Genomic DNA, 13132 nt, shown 5'->3' with positions numbered 1-13132 from the left:
ACTCAAGAGAAAGAAAACGGATCTACAGACAACTGAAGGCCGAGGTCCAACAAAAAACTCATGACTTAAAAAACAGTTGGTGGGTGGAAAGGGTGCAGGAGGTCCAGCAACTAGCCAAGAATCATGACATGCATGGATTCTTTAGCGCAGTCAAAACCTCCTAAGGCCCAAGGACCTATCCCACTGCAAGCTAAGAACAGAGAGGTGCTCATCAAGGATAGGGAGGCAGTCAGTGCCCGCTGGAAGGAGCACTTCGAAGATCTCCTTAACTAAGACTCTGTCTTTGATATGAGTGTCCTTGACTCCATCCCATAGCATGCTACCCATCACAATACCATTCTGGCATGAGGTTGAAAAGGCCATCCGACAGCTGAACAACAACAAGGATTCCTGAGCAGATGGAATCCCTGCCGAAGTACTAAAGTATGGCGGAGAAGTGCTCTTGGCATGAATCCATGACCTCATCTCTCTTACATGGAAGGAGGAGAGCATGCCAGGGAATTTCAGAGACGCTGTAATCGTGACCATCTTCAAGAAAGGTGACCAGTTCGATTGCGGTAATTACAGAGGAGTTTCCCTGCTGTCTGCCACAGGGAAAATTATCACAAGAATCCTCCTAAATCGTCTCCTCCCAGTGGCTGAAAAGTTCCTTCCAGAGTGGCAATGTAGATTCCTCCCACTAAGACACAACGGACTTGATTTTCACTCCGCGACAAATTCAAGAAAAATGTAGGGAGCAGTATCAACCGCTGTACATGGCCTTTTTGACCTCGCAAAAGCCTTCGACTCTGTCAATTGAGAGGGATTATAGAGTGCCTTTCTCAAATTTGGCTCTCCTCAAAAATTTGTCACCATCCTCCGCCTGCTTCATGATGCCATGCAAGCCGTGATCCTTACCAACAAATCCATCACAAACCCAATACAAGTGCAGACCGGGGTCAAGCAAGGCTGTGTCATTGCACCAATGCTTTTCTCAATCTTTCAAGCTTGCAATACTTCATCTCACCTTTAACAAGCTCCCCACTGGAGTGGAGCTAATGTACAGGATGAACCGGAAATTGTTCAATCTCTGTCGTCTCCAGTCCAAAACCAAGGTTGTTTCAACATTGAATTACAGTATGCAAACTCCAAACCATCGTTGATACCATCAATGAAGTGTACGAGAGACTGGACCTTACATTAAACATCCTAAAGACAAAGGTTCTACAACAACCTTCCCCCGCTGCACAGTCATAATCATAGGCAACGACGATGACTTGCTTCCACGCCAAAAAAAGGATGAGTTCACAGGTGCTTTGAATGACGAACCCGAACTACATCCTCAAGCGTGGAAGATGCCTGTGCGTGGATTTTTTTAACATGTGGTGGCCGTTGCACACCAGCCACCACATGGGCTTGATAGAGCTAGATCTTGGTCCAGTGGCAAGGATTATCCAAGACAACTGGAGACCTGCTCTGCTGCACGGACTCAGTGCGTACACATCGCAGTGTGGGCTGGCCCGTGCTGCACCTGGGCCCCTGGCCCTGAACTCATGCCTCCCCTGGGCCCCGATCACATCCCTCCACAGTCTCTCGCCGCTCCTTCTACCCGACCTCGCCACACCTGCTGCACCTGCCCACGCTCCAATCACCGACCTGGACCTTGCTGACGTCACTCTTCGCTGCCACTGCCCCCCTGCACCAGCTTGCGCTGTATCTTGTAGTGGTACGCAGCCACACTGCCCATGGCCGCCGCTCGCTGCTCCTTTTATGGCCCCGACCTACCGCTGATGGTTTGTCGCAGGCTGGGGCCACCACGCTGCCCATAGTCACCGCTCCTGTTATGGCCCCGACCTGCCGCTGATGGTTTGTCGCAGGTCGGAGCCTCTACGCTGCTCAGTACTGCCCCCACCCCCCGACTATCCCGATCCATGACAAGACCTTGGACAGCATGGACTACTTTCCATACCTTGGGAGCCTTCTGTCAACAAGGGCAGACATCAATAACAAAATCCAACACTGCCTTCAGTGTGCCAGTGCAGCCTTCGGTCACCTGAGGAAAAGAGTGAAGACCAAGATCTCGGCACCAAGCTCATGGTCTACAGAGCAGAGGTGATACCCGCCCTCCTATATACTTCGGAGACATGGACTATGTACAGCAGACACATCAAAGTACTGGGGAAGTACCATCAACACTGCTTCCGCAAAATCCTGCAAATCCATTGGCAGGATAGGCGTAACAACGTCGGTGTTTTCTCTCAGGCCAACATCCCCAGCATCGAGGCATTGACCACTCTCGACCAGCACCAATGGACGGGCCACATTGTCCGCATGCCTGATGCATGACTCCCAAAACAAGCACTTTACTTAGAGTTCCGTCACAGCAAGCGAGCCCCATGAGGGCAGAGAAAACGCCGTCAGAGCCTCCTTGAAACAATGTAACAACCCCACCGATTTTTGGGAATTCCTGGCCCAAGATCGCACAAAGCGGAGGAGAAGCATTCGAGAAGGCGGTGAATGCTTTGAAGGAGCATATGACAAACCAAGCACTTGCCCCACTGTGACAGAGTCTGTAGACGCCGCATAATAATCACCTTAGAACTCGGATTAGTGTGGAAGCAAGTCATCCTCAACTCCGGGGGACTGCCTAAGAAGAAGTAGGAGTTAAGTACATGAGGGAGAAAGGAATAGAAGGATATGCTGATGGGGTTAGATGAAGAGGGGTGGGAGGAGGCTCTTGTGGAATATAAACACTGGCACAGACTAGTTGGGCCAAATGGCCTGTTTCTGTGCTGTAAATTTTATGTAATACCATGTAATTTTTGCAGTTGAATTGGAACACAATTGTAAGTACAGTACCATACCTGTGTCCCGAACACTGAGTGCCAGCCACAGTACGTAGTTAAGAAAACAATTTCCAATTTCCTTTAGATAAGAACATAAGAAATAGGAGCAAGCCATACGGCCCCTCGAGCCTGCTCCGCCACCCAATACGATCATGGCTGATCCGATCATGGACTCGGGTCCACTTCCATGCCTGCTCTCCATAACCCCTTATTCCCTTGTCGTTTAAGAAATTGTCTATTTGTGTCTTAAATTTATTCAATGTCCCAGCTTCCACAGCTCTCTGAAGCAGTGAATTCCACAGATCCATAACCCTCAAAGAAGAAATTTCTCCTTATCTCAGTTTTAAATGGGCGGCCCCTTATTCTATTATGCCCTCTAGTTCTAGTCTCCCCTATCAGTGGAAACATCCTCTCTGCATCCACCTAGTCAAGCCCCCTCATAATCCTATACGTTTTGATAAGATCACCTCTCATTCTTCTGAATTCCAATGAGTAGAGGCCTAACCTACTCAACCTTTCCTCATAAGTCAACCCCCTCATCTCTGGAATCAACCTTGTGAACCTTCTCTGAACTGCCTCCAAAGCAATTATATCCATTCGTAAATATGGAAACCAAAACTGCATGCAGTATTCCAGGTGTGGCCTCACCAATACCCTGTATAACTGTAGCAAGACTTCCCTGCTTTTATTCTCCATCCCCTTTGCAATAAAGGCCAAGATTCCATTGGCCTTCCTGATCACTTGCTGTACCGGCATACTAACCTTTTGTGTTTCAAGCACAAGTACCCCCAGGTCCCACTGTACTGCAGCACTTTGCAATCTTTCTCCGTTTAAATAATAACTTGCTCTTTGATTTTTTTTCTGACAAAGTGCATGACCTCACACTTTCCAACATTGTACTCCATCTGCCAAATTTTTGCCCACTCACTTAGCCTGTCTATGTCTTTTTGCAGATTTTGTGTGTTCTCCTCACACATTGCTTTTCCTCCCATCTTTGTATTGTCGGCAAACTTGGCTACGTTACACTCTTGCACTTTTGTTTTAAAGCAGGCATAACTGTGAGGGGGAAATAAAAGGCATCCTGGGGGAGTAATTTCTGTATGAAATATGCCACCATGTAATCCATTAGATTTTATAATTGGGTTGTTGGGAGAAGGAATGCCCTACCTGAAATAATAGTGGAAGAAAAATACAAAAAAGCTTTTTAAATATTTGAGAAAGAATACAAGGGAAGAGTCGGGGAATGGGAGTAAGTGGCGTAATTTTAAGAGTAGGCACAGCTGGAATAGATAGAATGGCTTCCTTGTCTGTAAAATTCTATGACTCCAATGGTGTGTGTGTTGAATACTTGAAGAAAGATTACCTACCTTTAGTTGATATCCGTTCTCCACATCCTTCAATTTAATGCTGGTGTGGGAACGTCCAGTTCTGTCTGCAATTTCATGAGGGCATTTTGTGTGATGAGCATGTGGTTTCCCTAGAACCCATCAAGTTTGGCTTTGCTTCTGTGGTCTTTGCGCCTTGGGATGTTTTACTATGTTAAATGTGCTATGTTGAAGAATGAAGAAGGCTGTACTAGATAAGTAATCTTCCTTTCCACACAATCATTTTTGTTAAATTAATTGTACTCCAGCATGATTGAGAGAGTGGAGAGCACCAGTTCAAACTGTCACAGGACGGGAGAGTGGAGAGCACCAGTTCAAACTGTCACAGGACGGGAGAGTGGAGAGCACCAGTTCAAACTGTCACAGGAGCATCCAGTCGTGCCCTGGTAACTGCCCCCAAAGGAAGTGGAGTGTGGGAAATTGCACTCTGCTTCCATTGAGGGGTGGTAAGGCCAATTCTGCGACGGGAGCAGGACTTCCACGCTGGGGGCTAAAATTCCCGGCCCCAGAAGGTTACTGCCCCCAAGATGGGAGCCTGTGCGGGGAGGCAGAAGGAAGATGAGGGGAGACGGGATCGGGGGATGGAGGGGAGAGTGATGGAGGTGGAGGGTGGAGAAACCCAGGGTGGGGGACAGGAGGGGCCACATTGCAGTGGAGGCCTGGGGGGGTGGCGAAGTATGTTGGAGGGGCGGGCCTGGGGGCTCTGTGCCTTGGTGCGGGGAGTGTTCAGAGTGGGGTGGACGGGTTGACTGCGTAGATGGCGGTTGGTGGATGTGGTGTGGTTGGCGTTGTGGGGGCGTGGCTCCGGGGTGGCCGGGGCTGGGGGCTCGACATCCGGGGGTGTTCGGCATTTGGGAAGGATTCTGACGGGACGGGACGGGGCGGGTTGGGTGCGGGAGGTGTGTTCCCGGTGTTGGGTGGATCTGGAGCCGGGGGGGGGGGGCACGCTCATGGGATGGGGGGTGGGCTGTTTGGGGCTGGGATGGGGAGAGACTTCTTCACTCAGGGAGTTGTTGGCCTGTGGGGTTCCCTGCCGCGGAGAGGTGTTGATGCCAGTTCATTGGATGTGTTCGGGAGGGAGCTGGATGTCGTCCTTGCGGCTGGGGGGGGGGTCGGGGGGGGTGGAGGGGGCGTGGGGGTTAAGGTGCTGGGGTGGGTGATCAGCCATGATCTTGTTGAATGGCGGTGCAGGCTCGAAGGGCCGAAGGGCCTACTCCTGCACCTATTTTCTATGTTTTCTATGTTTCTATGAGGAGCGCCTGCAAAAGTTACAATTCTTGATCTAAAACCTTTAGGGCCAATTCTGTGCTGCCATTGGGATGTAGTTCTCATGGAGTGCAGCACAAAAAATTGAGCATACAGTTCCTGATTTTAATGGACAGAAAATCATGGGCCATAAGTCTATGGTTTCCCGCAATGTTAGGGTATCTGTCCCTGCCAGGAATGTGCAGTCAGGCCCCTCTGTTCAAATAGAATTTTGTTTAATCGTATTTAAAGCAGCTTTTTTTAAGATGCAAACATTAAGCGTGTTGTATCTGGCACTTGTACTTCTGCTCCACGTAATCTAATAGTACCCACAACATGTGTTGACTGGGAAAATGTTGCTGCAGCAGTGTAGGCATTGTACTTCCAAGTTTGCTAGTTTAAAAAAAAAACACACCTTCATGAAAGTAGGTCTTGTGTACGAGTTTGTTTTTGATTTAAAAATATGAGGGTCTTTTGAACAAATGTACTGTTTGTCGTCAATGTTGACGGTGGGAGAAAATAATTTGTCTTGCTTTTAACCTGCTGGCTTGGCTGCTGTTTAATGTCGTTAAAATGTTTTAAAATATGGATTATACTGTTGTATCAGGACAGTAATATTAATACTGCATTGTAATAATGCTGATGTAGGGAGGATTTGTTTTTAAATCCCTCACTGGATTATATGAATTGAGTTTGAAATCTGAGCATGCACTATAAGCTTTCCAATAGATATTTGACAAGTCTTCTATACAATTTACAAAAAATGTAGTCATGCATTTTATAATATGAAAAATTAAATTCTAACCAAGAACATTGGATTGCATGAGTTATTTTTTGAATGCAGCACATATGGCAGTGTTGTTGTATTTGAAGATGGTTTCTTGTATTTTTTAACAAATGGCTATATTTTTCACGGGTGAGTATATCCAGCAAACTGAATTTGTTAATCTTTTGTTAAACAATTAACCATATCTGCCTTTAGGCACGCACTTAGCTTTTTAAGCTAATTATAACCTATAATTTAGCATCTTTTTAGACCTGGCACTGACTAATTTTAGTATATTTTTCTGAGAACATCTTGTATATATTATTTACATGGCAGTTTGTGGTGAACACAAGCATTTGGCTCCAAGTGTGGATAGAAGATTTTCTTCTTTATATTAGTTTGGCATTGTATTAAGCAATCCATTAGTGATCGACATGCACATGTTTTGCATATGTGGACATATAGTAACAAAAGCAGAGGGAAATGGGGAACATTTGGAGGGAAAAATATGAAGACTTCAGTTTAAAATGCATCACTAGCACACTTTCTAATGACATTTGTTCATAACTGACTTAAAACTCTGATTAATGTAACCAATAACTGGAAGAGGTTGGGGATAAAGTCCATTGTTGGAACAGTCTATAGGGAACTTTACATATGATTTTTATGATACTTATGCTGGGGGCATTTTTTGCTAAAACTAGTTCAACAGTAGAAAATGTTCTCCTTCCAAGCATTACCAAAATTTGGGAGTAAAATAGAAGGGTCATCCAGTGAATCCATTTGTCAGCTACACGTTTAATTGAATTTCATTTCTGTTGTCTTCAACACTTGGGGCTAAAAATTCGTTATAGCCTGGTTTGAGGCGGTGACACCGCCTGGACGCTAATTTTAGTGCCGGGCGATGTTTACCGCCTCCAACCGGGATATTTGCTATTAGCGCCTCAAGAGGGGAGTGGAGCGCCGAGGGGAGTGTTCCACGCTACTCTTAGGGCACTACGGGATGCTAGCGCTGCAGGGATAATTAAATTCTGGTGCTAGGTAACTGGCATGCTAGTGCCTAAAGGGGAGGTCAGCTGGTCCACCCGGAAAATGAGGGAAAGTTGAAGGGAGCATTGGGAATATCAACAGTATGTCAGATCTCACAGAATCACAGCAACGTTGAAAGATTTCACACTGAACACCCACCTGTGCCTGCTTTATAATATCGCCCCGTGAGCTTCTACGGAACGCCTGCTCTCCCTGTCGGTGACTGCGGCAGGGAAACTACCATGTTGGACAATAGTTGATATGAATCTCGTTTCGAGAATAGGGTATATATTTTAGCAAACAGTTCTCGTGTCTAACTTGCCTGTGTTTATTGGTATATCATTGTTTGGATTGAATTATACTATACTGCTGTAAAGATTGACCTTTTTTATGTTTAACAAAAATTCTTTGATAAAATTCTTTACAGATTTTGATTAATTCTGTGACTAGAGGTTCTTGAAATATTTCAAGTTATACCCATTGTTTATCCCCAGATTTGTCCACAGAACAGTTCTGATGAGCATTGCTCTTGTGATCAAGTGAAATCCTTTGCCTTTCAGTAAGGAGCTACTTGTACTTTGGTATGCGATTAGCCCACAGGGAATGGGTATAGTGGCAGTAACGTGCTGTGAGAGATGGTGTTACCATGTTTATCTGTTACAGGCTCATGAGCGACTTGAAGAAACCAAACTGGAAGCTGTGAGAGAGAATAATGTGGATCTTGTGAAGCAAATTCTTGAAGATATCAGTTGCATAGTCCATCACAATGAGATTGCTACAGAGCTGGCCAAAATTCTTAAGGAGCCACATTTTCAGGTACAATCTGCAATTATATATTATTTCCTTCTGGGTTTGCTATATAAATAGCATTTGTACAATAAGCCGACAATAAAACCTGCTATCAACTGATGGTAACAAACGTTAAGGTGCAGGGAAGCTTATTATTAGTACACTAAAGGAAGCATGAAATGGTGCTGACAACAACTATTTATTTACAGGCATCGGCCCTTCTAGAATGTGTATACTATAGTGTAATGTTGTTCATGGCACCTGTGAGTTTTGAGAGAAAAAAGTTTTAATGTAATTTAGATATTCTGTCATGGTTTATTTTTGTAATTTAGATATTCTGTAGATATAACAATTAACAGTTAAAGCAGAGACTTATTCAGGATAACACTATTAGCCAGAAATTCACGTGAAAGTCTACATATATATATTTAGTTAAAATGTTCAACTTTTTGAAAGCAAACATGAGGAGAAAGTCATGCTTGCATTTTCTTTGGTATTGGCCCTTTTCTATTAAATTGAGAGGGTGTTCCATATTTATTCACGTTTCTTTCCTTTTCCTATTCCTGGTGTTTAATTCCTGCAGTTTGTTTTTTGTCACGTGACTTTTATAATTGTATCTTCCACAAAATCTATTTGAAAAGAATCACTAGCTTCCCTCTCTGCAATATTTGTTCATATATCTGATAACCTTCTGTGGAAGTATAAATAAGTCAGAACAGCTCACGGGATTGATTCTGTTTGGGATCGCTGAATTGTTATTTCTCTCTCTGATTAAACAAAATAAGTATATTCTATCTCCTTCATTAGAATAGTTGAGAAGGTAAAACATTAGGTTTGATGCTTTAGTCTAAAACATTCCCAATGTGTAATTTGATTTTAAATACCTGTATTGGGATCGCTGGTAAACATTGGTAAACATTCGCACAATCCAAAATCAGGAGATAACCGGCCTTTCATTTATAGCAAAGACTGCTAGCCATCAGATACAAAACTGTGTCCAAGGAAGGACCATTGAATGGCTGCAGAATTTTTTGCTTTTTACAACAACATCCAGGTGCTCTGAAACATAATTTTAATATGCATTGAGGAGCTATATTCTTCCTCTTGCAAGAGGAGTCAATTAAGGTAAATCCTTTGTCCAGATTCACAAAAGGAATTAACTAAGAATTAGGAACAGGAGTAGGCCATCTAGCCCCTCGAGCCTGCTCCGCCATTCAACAAGATCATGGCTGATCTGGCCGTGGACTCAGCTCCACTTACCCGCCCGCTCCCCATAACCCTTAATTCCCTTATTGGTTAAAAATCTATCAGTGATTTGAATACATTCAATGAGTTAGCCTCAACTGCTTCCTTGGGCAGAGAATTCCACAGATTCACAACCCTCTGGGAGAAGAAATTCCTTCTCAACTCGGTTTTAAATTGGCTCCCCCGTATTTTGAGGCTGTGCCCCCTAGTTCTAGTCAACCCCGACCAGTGGAAACGACCTCTCTGCCTCCATCTTGTCTATCCCTTTCATTATTTTAAATGTTTCTATAAGATCACCCCTCATCCTTCTGAACTCCAACGAGTAAAGACCCAGTCTACTCAATCTATCATCATAAGGTAACCCCCTCATCTCCGGAATCAGCCTAGTGAATCGTCTCTGTACCCCCTCCAAAGCTAGTATAATCCTTCCTTAAGTAAGGTGACCAAAACTGCACGCAGTACTCCAGGTGCAGCCTCACCAATACCCTGTACAGTTGCAGCAGGACCTTCCTGCTTTTGTACTCCATCCCTCTCGCAATGAAGGCCAACATTCCATTCGCCTTCCTGATTACCTGCTGCACCTGCAAACTAACTTTTTGGGATTCATGCACAAGGACCCCTGGTCCCTCTGCACCGCAGCATGTTGTAATTTCTCCCCATTCAAATAATATTCCCTTTTACTGTTTTTTTTTCCAAGGTGGATGACCTCACATTTTCCGACATTGTATTCCATCTGCCAAACCTTAGCCCATTCGCTTAACCTATCTAAATCTCTGCAGCCTCTCTGTGTCCTCTACACAACCCGCTTTCCCACTAATCTTTGTGTCATCTGCAAATTTTGTTGCACTACACTCTGTCCCCTCTTCCAGGTCATCTATGTATATTGTAAACAGTTGTGGTCCCAGCACCAATCCCTGTGGCACACCACTAACCACTGATTTCCAACCCGAAAAGGACCCATTTATGCCGACTCTCTGCTTTCTGTTAGCCGGCCAATTCTCGATCCATGCTAATACATTTCCTCCGACTCCGCGTACCTTTATCTTCTGCAGTAACCTTTTGTGTGGCACCTTATCGAATGCCTTTTGGAAATCTAAATACACCACATCCATCGGTACACCTCTATCCACCATGCTCGTTATATCCTCAAAGAATTCCAGTAAATTAGTTAAACATGATTTCCCCTTCATGAATCCATGTTGCGTCTGCTTGATTGCACTATTCCTATCTAGATGTCCCGCTATTTCTTCCTTAATGATAGCTTCAAGCATTTTCCCCTCTACAGATGTTAAACTAACCGGCCTATAGTTACCTGCCTTTTGTCTGCCCCCTTTTTTAAACAGAGGCATTACATTAGCTGCTTTCCAATCCGCTGGTACCTCCCCAGAGTCCAGAGAATTTTGGTAGATTATAACGAATGCATCTGCTATAACTTCCGCCATCTCTTTTAATATCCTGGGATGCATTTCATCAGGACCAGGGGACTTGTCTACCTTGAGTACCATTAGCCTGTCCAGCACTACCTCCCTAGTGATAGTGATTATCTCAAGGTCCTCCCTTCCCACATTCCTGTGACCAGCAATTTTTGGCATGGTTTTAGTGTCTTCCACTGTGAAGACACAAAAACCAGGTCCCATTATTAAATCCCCCTTCTCATCTTCTAAGGGACCAACATTTACTTTAGTCACTCTTTTCCGTTTTATATATCGGTAAAAGCTTTCACTATCCGTTTTTATGTTTTGCGCAAGTTTACTTTCGTAATCTATCTTTCCTTTCTTTGTTGCTTTCTTAGTCATTCTTTGCTGTCGTTTAAAATTTTCACAATCTTCTAGTTTCCCACCAACCTTGGCCACCTTATACGCATTGGTTTTTAATTTGATACGCTCCTTTATTTCCTTGGCTATCCACGGCTGGTTATCCCTTCTCTTACCGCCCTTCTTTTTCATTGGAATATATTTTTGTTGAGCACTATGAAAGAGCTCCTTAAAAGTCCTCCACTGTTCCTCAATTGTGCCACCATTTAGTCTGTGTTCCCAGTCTACTTTAGCCAACTCTGCCCTCATCCCACTGTAGTCCCCTTTGTTTAAGCATAGTACGCTCGTTTGAGACACTACTTCCTCACCCTCAATCTGTATTACAAATTCAACCATACTGTGATCACTCATTCCGAGAGGATCTTTTACTAGGAGATCGTTTATTATTCCTGTCTCGTTACACAGGACCAGATCTAAGATAGCTTGCTCCCTTGTAGGTTCTGTAACATACTGTTCTAAGAAACAATCCCGTATGCATTCTATGAATTCCTCCTCAAGGCTACCCCGTGCGATTTGATTTGACCAATTGATATGTAAGTTAAAATCCCCCATGATTACTGCCGTTCCTTTTTCACATGCCTCCATTATTCTCTTGATTATTGTCCGCCCCACCGTGAAGTTATTATTTGGGGGCCTATAAACTACGCCCACCAGTGACTTTTTCCCCTTTCTCTAATCTCCATGCACAATGATTCAACATTTTGTTCATTAGAGCCAATATCATCTCTCACAACTGCCCTGATATATTCTTTAATAACAGAGCTACCCCACCTCCTTTCCCTTCTTGGCTATCTTTCCGAATTGTCAGATACCCCTGTATGTTTAATTCCTAGTCTTGGCCACCCTGCAACCACGTTTCTGTAATGGCCACCAAATCATACCCATTTGTAATGATTTGGAGAGGAATTTGCTGCTGCTTAAACACACTGCTCCAATTTGAAGTGTTCCCAAATTAATTTGAGCTTATTAACTTTATTGAGCAATGTTAACTCATGGAATAAAGTGTCTTAATACATACCTTTCCTATGAACAATCACATCTTGAGTTGTCTCATGCCTAATAGTAGTAATCAGCACTAACATCGATAGAAGCAGGATTGTCCAGGAAATCGCCAAGTAAGTCTCATTTAATGATGCATCACTAATATATCATCTCTGCATTGGATATTCAGCTAATGTTGCAAGATATCTGAAATTTTGAATTGAGTGATGAATTGCCAATAATATATAGATATGTCGCATTTTAAGTTTCATCTAAATTGTTCACAAGTATGCAGTGGTCAACAGCCTTGCTGTAAGTTTTAATATCACACCAGTGGTGTCATTTTCCAAATACCCAGCATCTGAGTTTCAATTTGGAGTCCAATGAGCCACTGAGGATCCTAAAAACATAAAGATCTAGCCATAGAAGTATAAAAATCCCCAGTATTTGAAATTTAGCAAGTTTAAGTCTTATAAAAGATTTAAACTTCCTAAATTTCAAATGCTATATATATCATAAAATAAACATCTAACTATATTTTATTTGCCCAAGGTGTCGCCTCTAAATTTTAGTTAACAGGTTTTATTTATTATTGTTTCCCCCAATATAAATCCTCTGTTAATGATACATCTGTGTAAAAGATTTTAGCAGTGTAATCTTTATAATCGTCTTCTGTGACTCCTACAGTGCCAGAAAAGCTTAGAGCAGTTTTATTTAAAGCTGTAGTCTAGTTTTTGTTCTCATCAAACATTTGATGTTTTAAAGTACTCCGAGCCGAGTCAATGCCTTCTGTAAGATTTTATTCTTGTGATGATATGAAAGAGAGTCCATGATCGAGATTGAAATTTTTATCTAGCGCAATGTTCTGAATGTGGGAGATGATCAAAATGTCCTTGTCCTATAGCTGTGCCAAATGTCTTGGTTTTTGACACATGGCTCTAACAAATGACAGTTTAAATCCACATTTTGAATTGCTATTGCAGTGTGTGCAGTGTGCAGTTCTGAAATTGTGCCAAATAAATTACAATGATGAGAGTTTACTGTCCACTTATT

General features: G+C 43.4%; 1 protein-coding gene across 5 annotated transcripts in view; it reads left to right on the top strand.

Annotated features, from left to right (window-relative positions):
* Positions 1-13132, top strand: part of LOC139264446 (protein PALS2-like) — a 194959-nt gene that overhangs the window by 140256 nt on the left and 41571 nt on the right. For all 5 annotated transcript variants that reach the window (XM_070880926.1, XM_070880929.1, XM_070880931.1 and 2 more), the window contains one exon: positions 7914-8066. In XM_070880926.1, the coding sequence (XP_070737027.1) occupies positions 7914-8066 (153 nt within the window). The remainder of the gene's footprint in view (positions 1-7913; positions 8067-13132) is intronic.

This window comes from Pristiophorus japonicus, chromosome 5, assembly GCF_044704955.1.
Source record: "Pristiophorus japonicus isolate sPriJap1 chromosome 5, sPriJap1.hap1, whole genome shotgun sequence".
Lineage (NCBI taxonomy): Eukaryota > Metazoa > Chordata > Chondrichthyes > Pristiophoridae > Pristiophorus > Pristiophorus japonicus.
The sequence above is the reverse complement of the archived record's forward strand: the minus strand, read 5'-3'. Positions and strand labels throughout refer to the sequence as shown.